Source organism: Sciurus carolinensis, chromosome 4 (genome assembly GCF_902686445.1).
Source record: "Sciurus carolinensis chromosome 4, mSciCar1.2, whole genome shotgun sequence".
Lineage (NCBI taxonomy): Eukaryota > Metazoa > Chordata > Mammalia > Rodentia > Sciuridae > Sciurus > Sciurus carolinensis.
The window spans coordinates 116,553,258-116,574,468 of NC_062216.1; the positions used below are offsets into that span (position 1 = coordinate 116,553,258).

General features: G+C 41.6%; 1 protein-coding gene and 1 non-coding gene across 3 annotated transcripts; both read right to left on the reverse strand.

Annotated features, from left to right (window-relative positions):
• Nucleotides 1-1,025: 1,025 nt before the first annotated feature.
• On the reverse strand, nt 1,026-20,690 carry Rnf41 (ring finger protein 41). 2 transcript variants are annotated; one of them, XM_047548052.1, is made up of 7 exons: nt 20,503-20,690; nt 17,827-18,023; nt 10,362-10,474; nt 4,725-4,996; nt 3,707-3,842; nt 3,084-3,187; nt 1,026-2,243 (listed from the first exon to the last, which is right to left on the reverse strand). In XM_047548052.1, the coding sequence occupies exons 3-7, from the start codon at nt 10,449-10,451 to the stop codon at nt 1,892-1,894; spliced, it is 954 nt and encodes a 317-aa protein (XP_047404008.1). In that variant the 5' UTR covers nt 10,452-10,474; nt 17,827-18,023; nt 20,503-20,690; the 3' UTR covers nt 1,026-1,891. The 2 variants fall into 2 exon arrangements, with proteins under 2 accessions (XP_047404008.1, XP_047404009.1); XM_047548053.1 differs by having other exon boundaries at nt 20,533-20,686.
• On the reverse strand, nt 4,116-4,252 carry LOC124984138 (small Cajal body-specific RNA 11). The gene has a single exon (XR_007108597.1). It is a non-coding gene; the product is annotated as a small Cajal body-specific RNA 11 (non-coding RNA).
• Nucleotides 20,691-21,211: the final 521 nt, after the last annotated feature.

Sequence of the window (21,211 nt, forward strand, 5' to 3'; positions counted from 1 at the left end):
CACCGCAATCCAAGTAAAGATGCTATGACTTGACTACCCAGACCAATAAGCAAGTTCGCCTGGAATAAAATTCCAAAAAGAGAAGCTGTTATCTGGTGGAGAGGAGTCCTTCAATCTTTCTCCAACCCTGCTCCCACCTGTTTATTAAAATAATCATAACTACTATTCTCCCCTTCACTTATTCTGCCAGGCAGCAACCACAGGGATCAAGGAATGCCCCAGATAGTGTGAACTGAAGTTAAAATCCTTAGGTGGACATAGGTGAGGCAAAGCAGAGCCTGTTTTTAGAGAGACAGAGATAATTCTTATCACATTTACCTGGTGAAGGTTAGAACCCAGCTATATAGCTCCAAGGAAACTTGGAAAGGGGATGCCCCCTCTTTTTTTTCTTGGTATTGGGGACTGAACCTAGGGTACTCTATCACTGTGCCACATCCCCAGTGCTTATTATTTTTTTATTTTGAGATAGGGTCTTGCTAAGTTGCAGAGACTGGCCACGAACTTGATATCCTCCTCCCTCAGTTCCTAAGTAGCTAAGACAACAGATGTGCACCACTGCCTTCAAAATTAATACTCTAAATCCAGGGTTTTACAACGACACTCTAAAGGGCTGGAAGCAAATTTCTTCAGGGACACAGGCACTGATGTTGTCTATCATCCATCATGGGAGTAGAGGAAGCTCCTCATCTCAGATGGGGTTATGGAGCATTGGGGCAGGTTTAAGTTCAGTCAAGGATTCCCCTGGCTCTTCCTATATTAAAGCCAAAGGTTGTGCTGAAAAGGAAAAATATAAAACAGACCCATCCCTGTCCCACCCTATCCAGAATTCCCACAATAGTAACAGCGAAAGAAGTTTAAAGTTTTGTTGATATTTTTTTCCTTTCTTAAAAAAAAAAAAAAAAAAAGTAAATAAATTAAATTGCCAACAATGTGGTTGGACTAGCAAGTGGGGTAGTCATAACCAGGTCAATTCTAAAAAAAAAAAAAAAAAAAATTGGGGAACAGAGTGATTTGTGAAATATAAACAAACAACAGCCAAGGAAATTTATCAAAATAACTAACTACAATCACAGGGTTGGAGAGGGGTATATGGTATATGGAACTATTGTGGGCCTGACACAGAGGCAGTATCTACCCTACTTCAGCAAAAGCCAAAGGGCAGCTTCTTGCTGAGCATATGAACCCCAATAGTCTACCTCTTACCCCAAACCCTGTCATTCCCTAATTATGAAAAAGCGGAAAACAGAGCTCATCTGGAAATTTTCAGCATTCCAACCTGTGCACCTGCAGACCCAGCAGGAGCCTGCACCTTTAAGGTGGGCTGAATAGGGATGTGCTTGGCACAGAGGTCCAGTCTTCCCCTAAGGGCTATCAGTGATGGCCAATTACTGGCTTATTTACTTCTAGGATTTTGGTTCCACCCTTACCATTTCTTCTGGATGTCTGCTCCTCAGAGCTGTCCTATAAATGCCGCTTAGAATTAACAGGCCAGCCTGCTCTGATTCCCTGGTTTTAGAGGACAGGGATGATTAGTGATTCCTCATTCCATCCTGATCCTCTAGGGAAAATAAATCTCTTTGTGCTTTCTGAAAATACCTAGAACCAGGGACCCTACATAGGAAAATACATAGGTGGGGACTTTCCCACCCACACTTAGAATTTACAGACATTTTAGGGGAAGAAATATGGCAAAAGGCAGGAATCTGGGTTTCTCCCTTGAAAGGCTGAGCGAAGTGCTTCAGAGGGCCCTTCAGTGCCAGAACAGCAGGGAGATGTGTGGCTCAAGTGTAAGCCGAGGCATTAAGAATAGTGGGGAGGACGCAAGGCCCAGCTGCTGGAGTGATGGGGCTCTTCCAATTTCCATTTCTTCCTCATAGCTGGTTGAGCTCTCCTATATCTCCTCCACGCCATGCGCAAATATCATGACAAGCCCTGGCTCCTGCACCATGTCATCACCCATATGCTGATTTTCACAGGCCATCACGACAACAGCCTGCTTGCCAGGGATGCGCTTGGCCACGTAGTTCTCATAGTAGCGCCGGTTCATCTGTCTTGTCTCTAGTGTGGCCAGACCCTGGGGCCAGCTACGTTCATGGGCATTTTCAATCAGCTCGTTGACAATAGAGGCAGGGCAGCCACTCTCCACCAGGGAGCGCTTGATTACAGCCTGGAGCACAGCATCTGGGGTCGAGATCATCCCTCCCCAGCGGGTCACTCTGGCCGGCTGCAGGGAGTTCACCCACCTGTGTGGAAGGGGTTGGAGGTGGTCAATCCAGTTCATCACACCTTTCTCCGCTTTGGTTTTTTTCTCCTAAGAGGAATGACCACCCACTCTGCAGTCAGCTTGACTCTATTCTTCCTTCTTCAGCACTGGCTCAGAAACCCCAAATCTTTCCCTATATGCTCACATCCAAGTCACCACAAATAACTCACCAATTAAATTCCACAAGTATATACTGTCCCCACTATTTTTCTTTGAAATTCCAACGCTTAGCACACATAGTGCCTAGCACACAGTAGATGCTCAACAAATATTTATTGACTTAATAAATGATTCCTCTATACTGTATCCCACTCAACACTACTTGCCCTATATATATCAATTTACACTTACATTTAGTCTATGAACTGTATAGGACTCCAGAACTGAAAGGGATCTTAGACTTCGCTTGTTACTTCACTTGTTTTTGCGGCATTTTAGATCACTTTCCTGGACTTGTACTCTCCCTCTTCTTCTCTGGGTTGTAAGCTACCTGAAGACAGGGACAATATCTTCTATTTCTTTTTGGCCCTCCTATCAGAGCTTTTAAAACAGGGCTTTGTACTTGGTGGTACTCACCTAGTTCTGGAAAAACTGCATCTTTGGGCAGGATTCCCTGTCCATCCACCCAAATGAATAAGGGATCCTGTACTGGAACTGAGTGTTATCCTCTTCTCCTCTGCCCTTTCCTTCACCCAACATCTGAGAAGTGGTGGCTCTAGCCCAGCTGTCTTACTGCCCTCCTCTGCCACTCCCCTGTTCCTCCTTGCAGTCTTTGGTGCCAGGACATGGAGTCTGACTCCATATCCTGAGTAACACTCACTCTAGAATCTCGTTGTATTCAATCGTTTCTTCCAGGTTCTGAAGGTTGGGGTTGACACTGCGGATTGCACGCATGTATGCCTTTAACAGCTGGATGTCTCGCTTCTGTTGGAGGGAAGGAGAACCAGGGATGATAGTTTAGGCAGACAGCAGACAAAAGATGAACTTATCTGAGAACCAGGGCAACTGAAAGATCTGAGGAACATGAGACTGTAAGCTTCAGGAAAACAAGGATAGGACTATCTCATTCTCAGCTGTCTCCCCAGTGCATAGCAAAGTGCCTTCACAGAGAAGGCATTTATAAATGTTAGGTGAGGGGCTGGGGTTGTGGCTCAGTGGCAGAGCGCTTGCCTAGCACGTGTGAGGCACTGGGTTCGATCCTCAGCACCACATATAAATAAATGAATATGATAAAGGACTACTGACATCTAAAAAAATATATAAAATAAAATGTTAGGTGAATGAAGGTAAATGAATAATGATGAAGGGAAGCCAAGTACCCACTCAGCAGGACTCACAAGCACAACCACAGATCTATGTGTTCACAGTGGTGTCTGTCACCCACAGGCATGCGATTATTTGCATATGAAGCACAAGTTCTACCCCGTGTTCTCTGGGTCCTACCTGCTCTGACAGCTGGTGTTTATGTTCAGCTGATGTCTTCTCCAGCTCTGCAATACGTGTCTGCTGCTGCTGTACCACGGAGCGCAGGTGCTTAATGCAGTTGTGGTTTGGCAGCTCATCTTTGGGCATCTCCAGGCTGCAGTTCAAGGTGGGGAAAGAGCAAAACAGTCCTTTCAATGGGTCATGTGGGCAAATGACCTCTCTCTGGCAGAAAATTGATGAGTGGAATATCTCCTACCCCAAATTTCTAACATTCATTTCAGGTCTTCCTTTGTTTATTCTATTTACTTTTTTCACCCAGACTTCTTCCTCCCCTCTTTGCTCTATTTTATCTGAACTTCTTTCATCTATAGTGCTGTTTTTGTTTTTGTTTTTTTTTAACTTTCGTTTCTTTCTCTTTTTTTATTAAATTATTTTCTTGTGCTTTTAACAGCCAGTCCTACTTAGTATGGCCCTCCTAAACTGGAAGGAGTATTTCCAGGTGTACTGCTAGACTACCCTGTTAAAACTGAGTATAGGGGAGCAAGAAAGGTATGGCCAAGACAAGAGTGTTTTATCAATCACATGGTTCTTTCTCCTAAAGATTCTGCCTGTGTACTTATTTATTCTGAGAAGTCCTAGATTCACTGCCCCAGCTATCAGCATTTAATCAAATATTTCTACCTCAAAGAAAGAAAAAATAGGGCAAGAGGAAATATGAGAAGCCTAGAAATTAGAGCAGTCAGCCTGATGAAGAGAAAGCAGTATGAGCCTGAAAGGGAAAAATAAAGTAAATCAATTTTTAGTGTTATCACCTAGATTGCTGAATTGCTGTCTTCCTCTTATTAAAATAAGAACAAAAAGACAGTACTTGGAAAGGAGTAAGAAAATGAGATTTGGGGCAGGAAACCAAGAAGGTCAGGTATATCCATGCCTACATGCACAGAAAACCTCCTCAGCAAGTGGGCAAGGCATCCAGAGGCAGCAGCAGAAATGAGAAGGCCCTTATCAGTACGGGGCAGAAGGGAAGGAATCTCACCCGCAGCCCTGTTCACAGGTCACAGGCCGCTTCGGGTTGTGCTCACAGTCACTGAGGTGAGACATGAGGTTGTCAAGACGGACAACAGCACTACAGCCAAACACAGCGTTGTCACAGGCAATTTGCAGCTTTGACAACATGTTCCGCATGATCCGAGGTACTGGGCGCAGGTGGGCAACTGTCACAACGCTACGGTCCACTGGACATGTCTGCTGCTGAGAGAACCACTGGGTGATGCAGGCATTGCAGAAAGCATGCTCACAGTGAGGTGCCTAAGAAGGGAGAGCAGGGGAAGAGGGACACAAGGAAATTAGCAGGAGCTAAGAGCCTGGATATAACAACAAAAACAATCAAGCCTTTAGAAAGCTACTCGAGGACTGGGTTGTGGCTCAGTGGTAGAGTGCTTGCCTAACATGAGTTTGATTTTTCAGCACCACATATAAATAAATGAATAAAATAAAGGTCTATCAACATTTTTTTAAAAAAAATATTTTTTTAAAAAGCTGCTAGAACCAGAGGTCCCTAGGGTCACAGCAAATTATAGATTTACTGTGGGCAAGGCATTTTGGGGTCGGGCTTAAGACGTATTTCCTATGCTCAAGAATACAAACGGGTTGGTGGGTGTGGTGGCCCACACCTGTAAGCCCAGCTACTTGGGAGGCTGAGACAGAAGCATCAGCAATTTAGTGAGACCCTGTCTCAAAATAAAAAAAGGAATGGGGATGTGGCTCAGTGGTTAAGCATCGCTGGGTTCAATCCCTGGTATCCCCTCCCCCCCAAAAAAAAGAAGAAAGAAAATAGGTTGTGAGACAAGACAAACAAGTAAAAAGTTATATAACAATAATATATATAATAACATTGCAGGACAATAGGAGATGACATAAGGCAATTATTGTCAACTGGATTGCATATATAAAAAAGTCCAGAGGAGGGTGAGAGCTTTCTAGACTAGATCAATCAGCAGATATTTATGGAGAAGACAAAATTTGATATGAATCTTGTTGTTTTTTTTTTTTTTTTTTTTTTTTTTTTTTTTGCGGTGCTGGGGATCGAACCCAGGGCATTGTGCATGCAAGGCAAGCACTCTACTGACTGAGCTATCTCCCCAGCCCTGATATGAATCTTGAAATTTAATTCTGACTACAGATATAGAGAAGAAGGAGAAAAGATTTACTGATAAAAAATCATTATAAGAGAGCAGAACAAGAAAATCTGGGGCTCCTGTTGAGCAGTAAGAGACCTCTCTGTGTAGACCCAAGTTGTTATTTTATATAAGAGGGCTGACCTTAGGAGTTGCTATGACTCCCAACAGACATATCTAGACTCCTAAACAGGGCTGCAGTTTTCTGTGAATTACTGAATATGTCTTCTAATTGGATTTCCTACTCCTACCCTTGACCCTCCCCAAAGACTTTAATTTATTTTGAGACAGGTCTCACTGTGTTGCCCAAGCAGGCCCTGAACTTGCAACTTTCCCAGTAACTGGAACTTAAGGTAATCACTGCACCTGGTTATCTTGTCTCTTTATAATCCATTCTGCATTTAGCAGCCAGACTAAGCAAACCAGACCGTATCATTCCCTTGCTTAAAAATTTACAATGGGGCCAGCCACAGTGGCACCACTTGTAATCCCAGTGGCTTGGAAGGCTGAGGCAGGAGGATCTCAAGTTCGAAGCAAAAGCAAGGTGCTAAGCAACTCAGTGAGACCCTGTCTCTAAATAAAATAGGGCTGCAGCTGTGGCTCAATGGTGGAGTGTCCCTGAGTTCAATCCCCAGTACCCCCAACAAAAAACAATTTATAATGGGGGCTCCACAATAGAGCATTTGCCTAGCATGTGTGAGACTCTAGGTTTGATCCTCAGCATGACAAAAAAAAAAATTTTTTTCCCATGGTTTTGCACTGTATTTATGATAAATCTAAACTCCTACTTAGGACCTATAAAACTCTGCCTGATCTGAGGCTATGCCTCTGATCTCTCACCTTATGCCATATTCCCAGCAATGTTCAGGCCATTTTGGCTTTCTTTCCATTCCTTGATCATACAGCTCATTTCTGCCCCTGGATCTATGTGTGTATGTGCATGTGTGTGAGAGTGGCGGGTAGGGAGAGGGTGAGGGTGAGAAGGAAGGAGTCTCAGGTGGAGAAAGAGAGACACTGATACACTAGAGATTGAACTCAGGGGTGCTATACTACTGAGTTACAAACCCAGCCCTTATTTTTATTTTTTATTTTGATGGGATCTTGGTAAGTTGTTCAGGCTGGCCTCAAATGTGTGATCCTCTTGCCACAGCCTTCTAAGTCCCTGGGATTACAGACATATGTCATCATACCCAGCTAGAAGCTTTTGCTTTTATTGCTACCTTAAGCTTAAAATTAATGGCCTTTCTCTAGATTATATCATGAAAGCCCCTTATCATTCAGGTCTTGGTTCGACTATTCGCCTTTTTTTTTTTTTTTTTTTAATTGGAGTACTGTAGTTCAACATAGCAGCTGGGTTCATTTTAACAAAATCATACATGCAAGAAACTTGATTTCAATTCCATTCCCCTGTTTTTCTCTCTTCCCCCTACCCTTCTTCCTCCTGTACTCTACTGGTCTTCCTTTTGCTCCTTTATTTATTTGTTTGCTTGTTTATTTATTTTTATGCATTTTTTAAAATTTATTTTTATGTGATGCTGAGAATCGAACCCAGTACCTCACACATGCTAGGCAAGCGCTCTACCACTGAGTCACAACCCCAGCCCTATGTATTTTTTTAAAATTTATTCCATATTTTCTCCCTTTCCCATCCTTCCTTGCTCCCTCTTGTTCTCTATCTTCTACTCCTCTGATCTTCCCTATAGATTTATGATATCTGATTCCTTCCCCACTGCCTTCTTTCTCTTATTTTGCTTTATCTATATATGACAGAAAATATTCAAACCTTGATTATCTGACTGGCTTATTTCACTTAGCAAGATGTTCTCCATTTCCACCCATTTACCAGCAAATGCCATTATTTCCTTCCTCTTTATGGCTAAGTAAAATTCCATTGTATATATATATATATATGCTACTTTTTCTTGATCAATTCATCTACTGATAGGCATCTGGACTGATTCCATAATCTAGCTATTGTGAATTGCAACTATCACCTCTTTAATGACTATCCTAATCCAAACCCACCATTGCTATAGAAGTGTACAGAATGAGCTGCCTTTTCATTTGGGGATACTAAATAAACTAATAAAAATAGTTATCTATGGGGGACTAGGTAGGCAGAGACAGGGACAGAAGTGAGAGTTCTCACTGTGTATCTCTCTTTTTTTTTTATTTTTGGTATTAGGGATTAAACTCAGCCACTGAGCCACATTTCCATCCCTTTTTTGTTGTTGTTTTATTTTGAGATAGGTTCTTGCTAAGTCACTTAGGGCCTAAGTTGCTGAAGCTGGTCTCAAACTTAGAATCCTCCTGCCTCAGCCCCCAGAGTTGCTGAGATTACAGGCGTGCACCACCATGCCCAGACATCTTTTTATACTATTTTGATTTTTTTAAAATATTTTTTTAGACATTGATAGACCTTTATTTTATTCATTTATTTTTATGTGGTGCTGAGAATTGAACCTAGTGCCTCACACTCGCTAGGCAAGTACTCTACCACTGAACCACAACCCCAGCCCCTATTTTGATTTCTTAACCAATTAATTATAATACATTAATAATATAAATGTATTATCTATTCCAAAAATAAATAAAGAGCTGAGAGTATAACTCAGTGGTGGGTTATGCTTAGCATGTACAAGGTCCTGGGTTCTAATATTAAAATAAAAACAAAAAAACAAACAGCTGGGTGCAGTGGCACATGCCTATAATTCTACTGACTCAGGAGGCTGAGGTAGGAGGATCACAGCTACAGACCAACCTAGGCAACTTGGAGAGACCCTGGCTAAAAATAAAAAATTAAAAGGGTGGGGGGATATAGCTCAGTAGGAAAGCACACCTGGTTTCAATCCTCAGTACAGCAAAAAACAAAATATGGCATGGCAAAGTCAGCATCCTTCACAGGGGCCTTCACCCTTAGAAATGTGCCTGGTATCACGAAGGCTGCCTCCCCTGTTCCTCAGCAGGTGAACTATGGAAGTGGATGGGTGGCTTCTGACTACCACTCACCTCTTCACAAGTGACTTGCTTCAGATGACACTACCAGAAAACAAACAAGGCCCTGTCAGAGTGGCGAGGGAATCCGACACACCCCATGACCTCTCGACACTATAAGGTTAGCTCATTCCACACCCATCCAATGTGCTCTAATGGCAGTAGGCTGCAAAGACCTAGAAAGAGGATAGGTCAAGGGCTGGCTGCTATTGGAATGTAGTCTGAATTTTATTCAACTCAATAATATGTGCTGCTTTGGGTGTTGGAAACTGGAGAAAAATGATTAACTCAGAGGTTCAAGGGAGAGTCCCTGAGAGTTATATAAGAAGCAAATGAGACCTCACTGACTGGTGTCCATGTTTGGAAAAGGGGATTATCTCTAGTTGGTTGGGAGTGGCAGAGGATTAATTTGTATTTACAGAATGAGGGTAATAAGGATCATGTAGGATGACATTCCATGAATGAATGCACTTAAGGAATCACCTTACTCATTGTATTTGACTAGTAATCCTAAGCTTCTCCTCAAACTTGCCCCAAGAAGATACAAGTGACTTTGATTCAGCAAAGCTGGCAGAAAAATAACCTATTGATGCTGACAAAGTTTTCATGTCAAATTGCAGAGTGCATAGCTGCACTGAAAGCTGATCTCTTCAATAGATCCCAGGAAGAAAACATCAGTAAATATGGTTCCCACTTCCTATGTATTAGTTAGTAATAGAGGCCTATAGACAGACTAGTTGATTATCAGGAACACTAAATCATCAAAATCCAGAGGGGGGGGCTGGGGTTGTGGCTCAGTGGTAAAGCACTTGCCTGGTATGTGTGAGGCACTGGGTTCAATTCTCAGCACCACATACAAATAAATGAATTAATTAAATAAAGGTTCATTGACAACTAAAAAAAATTTAAAAAAAAAAAAAAAAAATCCAGAGAGAACTTATCAGGAGTTCAGAAAATCAAGCATGGTAAGGAAGATGGATCTAGTCAGAGTTCCTGCAAACAAGAGGCAGCAACGAAGCCACTGTCAGAAGAAACAAGCCACTGGGTACAGAGGCGCATACCTGTAATCTCAACTACTCAAGAGGCTTAAGCAGAAGGATAATAAATTCAAGGCCAGCTTCAGCAACTTAACGAGACCCTGCCTAAAATAAAATAAAGGCTGGGGATTGTAGACCAGTGGTGGAGCACTTGCCTAGCATATGCAAGGCCCTAGATTCGATCCTCAATATCACAAAATAAAAAAAGAAGAAACAACAAGCAACTATTTTACAGTAGAAAAATCTTAGAGCAACCTTACAAGAAAATCTGAACCAGGGGGGATCTGTGGCATCCACCTCCTCTGGAGAGACTCTGGAAGGCTCCTCTGTATCAAACCTCTATTAAGGTTGAGGATAGGGAGTAGAACATAGTGACTTCCCCATGGATTCCATTCCTCATGAACCTTTTCTATTAGTTCCACAGCTACCTCTTGCCCTACTAACCTCACCATGGGCCCAACTCACCTGTACTGGCTCCTCCAATACTCCACTGCAAATAGGACAGATAAGGTCTTCATCAACATCCCCCTGGAAACGGGTTACATCATACCCCATGTCTCATCACTGAAACCCAGATCCTGGAAGAAACGAGAGAGGAAAAAGAGGCTAGTTCAGAAAATCTACCAAAATGTGGTGAAAATGAACTCATTGCCAAGATTAATTCATTTATCCAACAAATATTAAAAGTTTAGCTCTCCTCCTCACTCACTCTCTCATTCATTCTCTCTCTCTCTCTCTCTCACCCTGTGGGCAGACACTCTGAATGTCCACTTAATAAAAATCTCTTGCGTGAAAAAAAAAAAAAGTCTAATAAATGCTAGTAATTTGAGGGGAAAAAATAAAAGCTGACTCAAAACATTTAATTTAAGGGTTGGTGTAGAGCTCTGTGATAGAGTACTTGCCTAGCATGAGCAAGGTCCTGCTTTCAATCTTCAGCACCAAAAAAAAAAAAGGTAGAGGTGGAGTGAAGAGAGGCCTTGACAGGTCAAATTCAAGAATAAGTACAGCACTGTAGTAAGTCAAAACCAACTGGATTCACATGCTTAGTCCTACAAATTAGCTGTGTAGCATAGGGCAAGCTACAAATCTTTCCTAAGTATAAACTGTTGAGCCACCACAACCTGAAATCTGAAATGCTCCAAGAAAACCCTTTCTGAGTACTATAAATGGAAAATTCCATACCTGACCCCATGTGATAGGTCACAGTCAAAATGCAGGTACACTAAATATATATATAAAGAGTCATGCCAACTATGGTGGTGCATGCTTGTAATTCCAGCAACACAGGAACTAGAAAGATTTGAAGTTCAAAGACAGGTTGGGCAACTTAGCGAGACCCTGTTTCAAAATAAAAAAACAAAAAGGGCTGGGTGGTAGAGCACCTCTGGGTTCAATCCCCAGTATAGGGGGTAAAAAAGATATTATATAAAATTAGGTTCAGGATATGTGTATATAAAACAAAAACTAATTCATGTTGAGACTTGGGTCCCATCCCCAAGATGTCTCATTGTACATAAAAAAAAATTTCAAAAATCCAATTAAATCCAAAAATGCAGAAATTCTGGTCCCAAGCATTTTGCATAAGGGATGCTCATTGATTAAAAATTCCTTTAGAGTAGGTACTCATGTTCCTTTCTATATCCAATGAAGTACTGAAGCCCAATTACTTACATAAAACAAATCAATAAACTGGTGTTTTTGTTTTGCTTTGTTTTGTTTTGGTACTGGGATTGAATCCAGAGGTTCTTTACTGCTAAGCTACATCCCAGCTCTTTTTCTTTTCATTTTGAGTCAGGGTCTTGGCTAAGTTACCTAGACTGGTCTCAAATTTGTGATCCTCCTGCTTCAGACTCCCAAGTTGCTGGGACTAGATTACAGGCATATCCCACTATGCCCAGCTAAATATTTGTTTAAATGTTGCTTTAACTGGGAGCTTCACAGTAGTGAGGATATAATGGACTCCTATTTATTTTGCCTATCTAGTATCCCACTTTCTTAAATAGCACCACAAATTTCTTTTAGGAATCATACCATGGTTCCAAAGGACTTGTGCCCCAAATCAGGATGGTGAGACTGTTGTCTAGAACTTTTACTGGAGCTATCAAGAAACCCCTTCCCCTGGGATCACAGCTGACAGGATGAGCCACCCAGAGTAGCTGGGGGCCATCTCTGCCATTAGTAAACAAAGCTTGCTTATAAGAATGAAACTGAGGGCTGGTGATATAGCTCAATGATAGAGCACATATCTAGCATGTGAGTAGGCCCTGGGTTGAATCCTCAGCAACACATACACACACACACACACACACACACACACACAAACACACACACAAATAAGAGGCTGACATAAAATAAGAAAGCAGTGATAGAAATCATATTCATAATTTTCATAATATTCAGTGAAGTCCAGGATTCTGCCATGCCTAAAGCACAACTGCCCCCCCCTTTTGGGGGAAGTACTGGGAATTGAACTGGGGGGTCTTTACCACTGAACTACATCCCCAGTCCTTTTTCTTCCTTATAGGAAGACAGGGTTCTCATTAAATCGCTGAGGCTGGCCTCAAACTTTCGATTCTCCTGCCTCAGTTTCCCAAATCACTAGAATAACAGATGTATGGTGGCAAACTTTTAGTCACCAAAATGAGAATTTCAGGAGAGGGAAGAAAGATAATTATCTCAATTTTGGACAAAGAGACTGAGATTCCAAGTAGAATTCCTGAAGTTGATAGCTGAAATGAATTTTGGGAAGCCACACAGAGAAGTATATGAAAACAGAAAATGAGGGTAGGTGTAAATATAGAATCGAAGATACTGATTCTTTATTTATTTTTTCCTTCACAAGTAACATGTAAAGGTATTTTTCTCATTTATTTATTTAGGTTCTAAGAATGAACCCAGGGGGATTCACTGTTAGCCCTTTTTATTCTTATTTTAAGACAGGGTCTCACCAAGTTGCCCAGGCTGGCTTTGATACTCCTGCCTCAGTCTCCTGAGTCTCTGTGATTTCGGGTGTATACCACTGTGTCCAGCTTGTTGTTTAATTTTAAAGGAGTCAAACAATGTAACTATGAACTTCTCTCTTCTCCCTCTCTAGTGCCTGTATATGTTCATGCTTTCAACTGTCCTTCTTTGCTATTCATAGAGCCATGTATGAATGAGACAGACATAGTTCCCTGTTCTCAGAGTTCATATTCTAGAGGTTAAAAATGTCTAATCTACCAGTCTAAACCTCGATTATAATGTATTTTACCATTCCCCACATGACTGGAAATGTGCTTGGTTGACAATTTCCCCTCGAAAAAACCACGTTGCAGTTAACACTCTTATAACATGATTTGTTTGTTTTTGTTTACTTTTTAGCACATAAACAAAACTCTCCTAGGCCAGATACTAGAGGCAGAATTGTTGGAAAGTCCTTTTCAATTTACTCTACTACCAAGAGTGCATGAGAATACTGACCTGACATTTAAAAGAAAAGGAGCCTGCAAAAAAGAAACTAGAAGAAGGGGGGAAAATGCTAAAAACGGCTGGCTAAAAATAGAAGAAAATCCTGGAGAAAAGAGGCTCATAGAAGTCAAAGAGGTGCTAGGAATGTAGCTCAGTGGTAGAGTGTTTGCCAAGCATACAAGATGCAAGAGGCCCTGCATTCAATCCACAGTGCCAAAAAAGAAAAAAGCTAATCAGGGGGGAAAAATATATCATTTGTACCTTTAGGCAGACATGGTGGTGTACACCTGTGATGCCAGAGTGTTGGGAGACTAAGGCAGGAGGATCACAAGTTCGAAGCCAGCCTCAGCAATGTAGCAAGACCCTAAGCAGCTTAGCAAGCCCCTGTCTCAAAATAAAACAGGAAGGGCTGGGGATGTGCCTTAGTGGTTAAGCACCCTGGGTTCAATCCCCAGTACCAAAAAAACAAACAAACAAAAAAGGCTACAGATGTAGCTCAGTGGTAAAGTGCCCTAGTACCAAAAACTACAATAATAATAATTTGTGCTTTTAATGCACCAGATAGAAAACTGTGCATATCAAAGTTATGAGGTTGGGCTGGGGTTGTGGCTCAATGGCAGAGCGCTTGCCTGGCACACGTGAGGCACTGGGTTTGATTCTCAGCACTGCATATAAATAAATAAAAAGGTCCATCAACAACTAAAAATTATTTTTAAAAAATATTATGCGGTCACTGCAAAAATAAATAAATGATGCATGTAAAGTATGCCTCCATGCATGCAGAAAACTATAAAATTATGTGCATATGCTTATGTGTGCTTGGAACTCTCCAGAAGGATGCACAGGAAATTACCAACAGTGTTTGCTGCTGAGGAGTGGGACTAAGGTATAGGGATAAGAGGGATATTTTGATTTTTCTATTTCTTTGTACCCTTGGAAAAGATTTGTGTGTGTATGTATTCACTATCCAAATAAATCTATAATTATATTAAATTATGAAGGAAAGGTATTAAGTTAAAACAAAGGATGTGTACAAAATATTTAATGTGTAACGTGTTATATATGTCATGTGTGGCAAATAACAAACACACATGTAACATGTCATATACTATAGCAAGGCCTAGAAAAAAAAAGTACTCTTGCAAGAAAAAGTTGATACAATTGAAACATAACATAAACTTAGTAAATATCCTAAAAAGTATATACTCTTTTTTTTTTTTTTTCACATAAGGGAGTTTATTAAACAAACAGAGTGTCTCCCTGCAGGGTAAGAGAGAAAATGAGAGGAAAATAGAAAGGAAAGAGAAAGAGCACACGCTAGAGAGAGTGGAAAGCCAGGAGGATAGAGAAAAGTGAGTAGGACAGACAGAAGGAAGGGAAAAAGATCAAGTATATACTCTTTTACCTAGCAATTCTACCTAGAGAAACTTAAGGAAATAATAACCCAAGGGTACAAAAGAACTCAATCTAGTTGTCTATCTGAACATTGTGTATAGTAGCAAAAAAATCAGAAATACCATAAATATCGAGAATTTCTTAAATCCATAAAATGGAATATCATGTAGCATCGATATGACTTAAGATATAATTATCTCTTATCAATAACATTATTTCCTTAACATTTGTTGTTTATGTAATTACTTACAGATATAATATATGCCATTGTGCTATTTTTGTTAAAAATAAAAATATATTTATATTTCTGTGTAGTTATATTTCTTTTTTTTCTTTTTTTTTTTTTGCAGGGGGTGGTAAACCAGGGATTGAGCCCAGGGACATTTTTACCACTGAGTTACATCCTAGCACTTTTTTATTTTGGGACAGAGTATTGCTAAGTTGCTGAGGCTGATCCTGAACTTGTGATTCTTTAGCCTTAGCCTCTCGAGTTGCTGCGATTGGAGGCATGTACCACCACACATGGCCACGTTTATATTTGAAAGCATCTTGAAGGGTATCTATTACAAAAGCTGTTTTTAAATATAGATTGTTAGTACTTTTAATTTCATTCACAGTTTGGCTCTTAGTTTTTCCTACTTCTCCTACAATGATCATATTTTTTTGTTGTTTTGCGGTACTTAAGATCAAAGTTGGAATGATCATGTTTTATATATACTATTAATAATAAAGAAGACAACATTTATTGAACATTACTATGTGTTTGGCACCATCTTAAACATTTTTGGAATATTAGCTCATCTAATCCTTACAACAATTCTATGAGGTTCATAATATCATCATTCATATTTTACAGATGACCAACACAGATACAAAGGTTAAAAGCCCATCGAAGGGGGTTGGGATTGTGGTTCAGTGGTAGAGCACTTGCCTAGCATGTGTGAGGCACTAGGTTTGATTCTCAGCACCACACATAAATAAATAAAGGTTCATCAACAACTAATAAAAATATATTTAAAAAAAAAAAAAAAAAAAGCCCATCCAAATCATACAGCTAACTGGTGTAAAGTCAGATTCAAACCAGGCAGACTGGCTCAGAATGAAGCCTTTTAACCAATGTGCTTACCTGTCTCCCCAAATGAAAAACGCAAGTTGCTAAAATGGTATATGTATGATAGCCCTATTTTTATAAAAACAAACTTAAAAATGAAACATTTTTTTAAAATGTGTAAACATTTTTTAAAAACCTAGATGCTGGAGCCATATTTTTGTTTAAAAAAATATATATATATATATGTGTGTGTGTGTGTGTGTGTGTGTGTGTATTTCCAGTATCTAAATTTTTTTTGGTACTAAGAATTGAACCCAGGGGTGCTTAACCACTTAACCACTAAGCCATATCCCCAGCCCTTTTTTATATTTTATTTTGAGAGAAGGTCTTGCTAAATTGTTTAGGGCCTCACTAAGTTATAGAGGTTGGTCTCTCAAACTTGCAATCCTCCCGCCTCAGCCTCCTGAGCCATAAGATTACAGGTATGTGCCATCATGCCCATCTTGCTGGGAGGATATTTTAGATCTACTATACATTTCTGCAAAATGCCAGTTTTTAAACAAGGAGTTATCCTTAGCAAGCTGTGAAAATTAACCTAGATAAGCAATTATCTCATGAAATATCTCACAGGTGTCCCTAAAACATTTCATTATCTCCCTATCTCTAAATGGATAGGTCTAGAAAAAAGAAAAGTTAAGAATTCAGAATCCTGAACTGAGAGTAGTGCTAATGCCCTAAATATTGGTTGTGCTCTCACCACTGTAGGGGAATGTTAAATAAAAATTATAGGTTGCCACTGCTTTAGACTAAGCTCCTGCACTAGGCTCCAAAAGACCAAAGTAAAATAAAAATGAGGTCAATTACATTAAAATTCACCAAGCTGAGCCAGGTGTGGTGGTGCACACCTGTAATCCCAGCTATTTGGGAGGTTGAAGGCAAGAGGATCACAAATCAGGCCAATCTCAGTAACTCAGCAAGGCCCTAAGCAACTCAGTGAGACCCTGTCTCAAAATAAAAAATAAAAAGAACTAGGGATGTAGCTCAGTGGTAGAATGTGCTTGCCCAGCATGCATGAGGCCCTGGGTTCAATCCATAGTACTGGGGGAAAAACAGCATATGAAAGACATAAAACTTACTAAGCATTTAACAAGTAAAAGTTAACATGAGACATACATATACAAAAAAGAACAGGATGGTGTGGGCCAATCAAGGATAGTGGCCAGGAGTGGTGGTTCACACCTGTAATCCCAGCAACTTGGTAGGCTGATGAAGGAAAATTCCAAGTTCGAGGCCAGCCTCAGCAACTTAGCAGGGCCCTAAGCAACTTTGTGAGACCTGTCTCAAAATAAAAAATAAAAAGGTCTGGTGATGAAGATCAGTGGTAAAGCACCCTGGGTTCAATACCCGCCCCTGCAAAATAAATCCCAGAAAGTGTCCTATAGAAAGAAGTTTTAGCTGGGGTTGTGGCTCAGTGGTAGAGTACTTGCCTAGCATGCATGAGGCACTGGGTTCGATTCTCAGCACTGCATACAAATAAATAAAATAAAGGTCCATTAACAACTAAAATATATATATATACAAGAAAAGAAGAAGAAGAAAAGAAAGAAGTTTTAGGAATCAGGTTGTTTGTTTTTTTGGGTACCAGGGATTGAATTCAGGGGCACTCGACCACTGAGCCATATCCCCAGTCCTATTTTGTATTTTATTTAGAGACAGGGTCTCACTGAGTTGCTTACCACCTGCTTTTGCTAAGGCTGGCTTTGAACTCAAGATCCTCCTGCCTCAGTCTCCCAAGCCACTGGGATTACAGGCATGTGCCACTGTCCCAGCTAGGAATCAGGTTTTTAAGAGCAAAACGAACCCCAACTGGCAGAGAAAAGAGGTGAAGCGTAGGGCTGGGGATACAGCTCAGTTGGTACAGTGCTTGCCTTGCATGCACAAGGCCCTGGGTTCAATCCCCAGCACCACCAAAAAAAAAGAAAGAAAGAAAGAATGGGGGTCAAGCCTAGAATGGAATTTCAAATCAAGGCTCCTTACCTTTCCAGTGTTCGGGGGCAGGTTCCCTGTTCACAAGGCTCCAACCCCCTGATGCCTCCACTCAGTGCCACTCAGGAGATGCTCCAAGTAACCCATCTTGTTGGCTATTTTCCAACTGAGTCTTCTTTCCTAGTGACAAACTCCATCGCCAAGGGATGGATGTAATGTCATAATCAGATGTCACAATCAGGAGCACTCTATTAATAGGAACAAGGAAGAGAAAGGTGAGTCAGAGGAACTACTTCCATTGGCAGTGAGACTGGATTGACTTGGATCTGGCTGGGAGTTAGCTGGGAAGGATGAGACAACTCCTTTAAGGACTATAGATTCCAGTGCAATGCATAAAGGACTACCCTTAAAAAATAGAGATCATTAGCTAAGGAATCACACATATGGTCCAATAGATTCAAGCATTAACTGGGAAAGGAAAAGGATAGGAAAGACAAGAGCAGTTGGTAATAAAAAAGAAAGAAAGAGGATTATTTTATTCAGCACACCTAACTAGAAATAATGTTAATGATTCCAAGTCTGTGATTACACAATACATAGATCCATAATACCCAACATAATCAGTATGATGCTTTAATGTTTTAAAATGCTTTCACATAAATTATTTCATGTACAAATAATTCTGGCTCTACCCTATAAATGGAAAATACTACTTCATACAGGGATGCTCAAGAATGTTGGTACATATATGATTCTACTTCCCAGGTCAGGAAATATTCCTGAGGAGATCGGCCTTTAAATAAAATAAAATAGGCAATGAGGAAATTATTCCCAGGGTGGGCAACCTGGAAAGCTAGAGAGCAGTAAAATTAGGGTGACCAGACTCTCATCTTCACAAGGATGTACCCAAATAGAAAAGAAAAAGTTTCAAATGAAAGGTGGTTATAAGCTCTGTTCAACTATTTACAGAGGAATAGCAACTATTCAAACTTTTTCCTCACAAGTATGCGTCTATTAAAAATTAAGGGCTGTGTTAGGATAAAATAGGATAATGATGACTTTAAAACATAATACAAAGAGCACTTCATCTCTCTCTCTCTCTCTCCTTTATTTTATTATTATTATATTTTTATGCGGTGCTGAGGATCCAACCCAGGGCCTCACACAGGCCAGGCAAGTGTTCTTACCACTGAGCCACAACCCCAGTCCTACTACTTCATTTCCTGAGTCTAGTACATATACTCAATAGTGTTCCATGCTCACCAGACACAGCGTGACTTGTGCTTTTCTTTTTCTTCTTTTCTTTTCTTTTTGTACTTGGGACTGAATCCAGGGGCACTTTACCACTGAGCCACATCCCCAGCTCTTTTTCTTTTTTGAGACAGGGTCTGGCTAAATTGCTTAGGCCTCACTAAGTTGCTGATGCCCTTCTGGCTAGAACAAAACAGGATTTTTCAACTGAGAGGAAGACCAGGACTCAGAAGATTTGGATTCTGGTCCTAGTTATGGATCAATCAACTGGACAACTTTGAATAAAGTAACACTTCTGTAGTTTTCAGTTTCCTCAACTATCAAGTACAGAAAATGATACCTGCCCTATCTATCTTATATACTGTCCTACAAATCAAATGAGATAATATATATGAAAATATAGTTGATATTGCTATCCTCAGTTAAGACATTATTTGTAGAAACAGGATGGCAAAATAGATTTATAGAGAGTGCCAGAGAAAATGTTTGGAAAAACTTGTTCCTTCTTTTCATTTACTGGGAACTAGCCAGGCCACAGGGTCAACTGGACACACAGAGTAAATAACACTTTTGTCACTCATATTCCCTACCTTTAGCCCACCCCATTCCTATCTGCTGGAAAACTAGCAGCCTGCAACACCATCAGCATTGTCCGACTCTAAAACCATTGTATAGGAAGAAATAATACTTGCACAGATCAGTGCCCAAGAACGGTAGCCTCAGTAATAGCCACATTTGCTGTCAGATGAAATATTTCTTAATGGGGAAGGTGGCTGTCAATCACCCAGGCCAAAAAAAAAAAAAAAAAAAAAAGGCTTTCACTCCTCTTGGCTTTTGGCCTCTTCTCTGGCCCCTAGTTTCCCCACTCCTCAACATCCCTACGTCCTAGATTGGAGCAGGCTTTATGGTGTGTGAAGAGGGTGTGTGAAGCGTGCGAGAGGGCCGGGCTGCAAACCAAGGGCAAGGATGTAAGGAATGTGAGATTCCTTCGCGGAAGGCTGGAAGAGGAAAAGGAGCTGCAAAGGAATGAAAGAGACAAGGATGCCAAAGACAAGGCATGGGAGAGGAGTCAAGCTATTGCGCTTTGAGGGCGGAGGTTCAGGTTCCGCCGCCCCTGCTGAGGCTGGACCCCGGGATGTTCCCCTCCTCCCCTCCAAGTCCGTCAATCATTGCCCATTTAAACACCACGCTCCCCGGGTCCGCTCTTCCCTGTCCTCCGGCTGGTTCAGATCCCCATCCCTCACTTCTCAAGGCTCCCCTACTCCAGTGAGCCTCCCCCAGCAACACAACCTCCAGAGCCCATTCTCACCACCCAACTCTTCCCCAAGGCTGCCCCCATCCTTCATTTTTCATTTTTACTCCACCACTCCTCCGGAACCCCAGTATCTAGAACACTCACCCCAATACCCCTGGGACCTCGCCCCCTACCCTCCCACACCCGATTTAGGGGGAAACTCGCGCAGGCGCAGTACGCACCGCCCTGGACGCGGTCTGGACTCTCCGTACCCGGCCTGCCAGGAGTTGAGGCCGCAGCGGCCACGAGATAACCCGGGTGCCGTGTCCCAGCCTTTCCCGAGAAGGGAAGGGGAAGGGGAAGGTGGGGAAAGAAGGTTCCGACCACTCGTCGCTGTCTCAGACGGATCTTTACCCCGCCTACTGCTGCTACGCAACCCGGAGGAAGCTCGTCACCAAGCCCCGCCTCTTTGTTTAACTCGGACGCGACTAGAAGCCAAGAGAAGCCAACGAGAAGCTACTGAAGCTAGCCAGACCTCCGCTCTAGACCGGAAGTCCTTGTGGTCCCAGCTTGGGCTCTATAGCCTTTTGGGAGGAATGACTCTATGTTCTTCACCGTGTGCAAGTCCGGAGCTAGTCTGAGGTTGACTGCCCCGGAAGGCGACACTTTGCCTCGTAGGGGCGCACGTCTCTTGTGTCCTAGAGCTGATGCGGAGTGGCGCGAGATCGTCGCGAGGCGGCTGGCTTTCAGTGTCATCTGCCATCCTCCAGGCCCCTCTCAGTTTCCAGAGCTGTGGTCAGCATCCCCGAGCCTCCCGAACCTGTGACTCATAATCATGGGAATGTATACTGCAGTTAACAAGGCGGTGCTGGAGTGGGGAGTGTCTCCCCGAAAAGCTTTGATCTAGGATGCTCAACTGATGGACTGCCTCTCCCAGCCATTCTCCTGCCC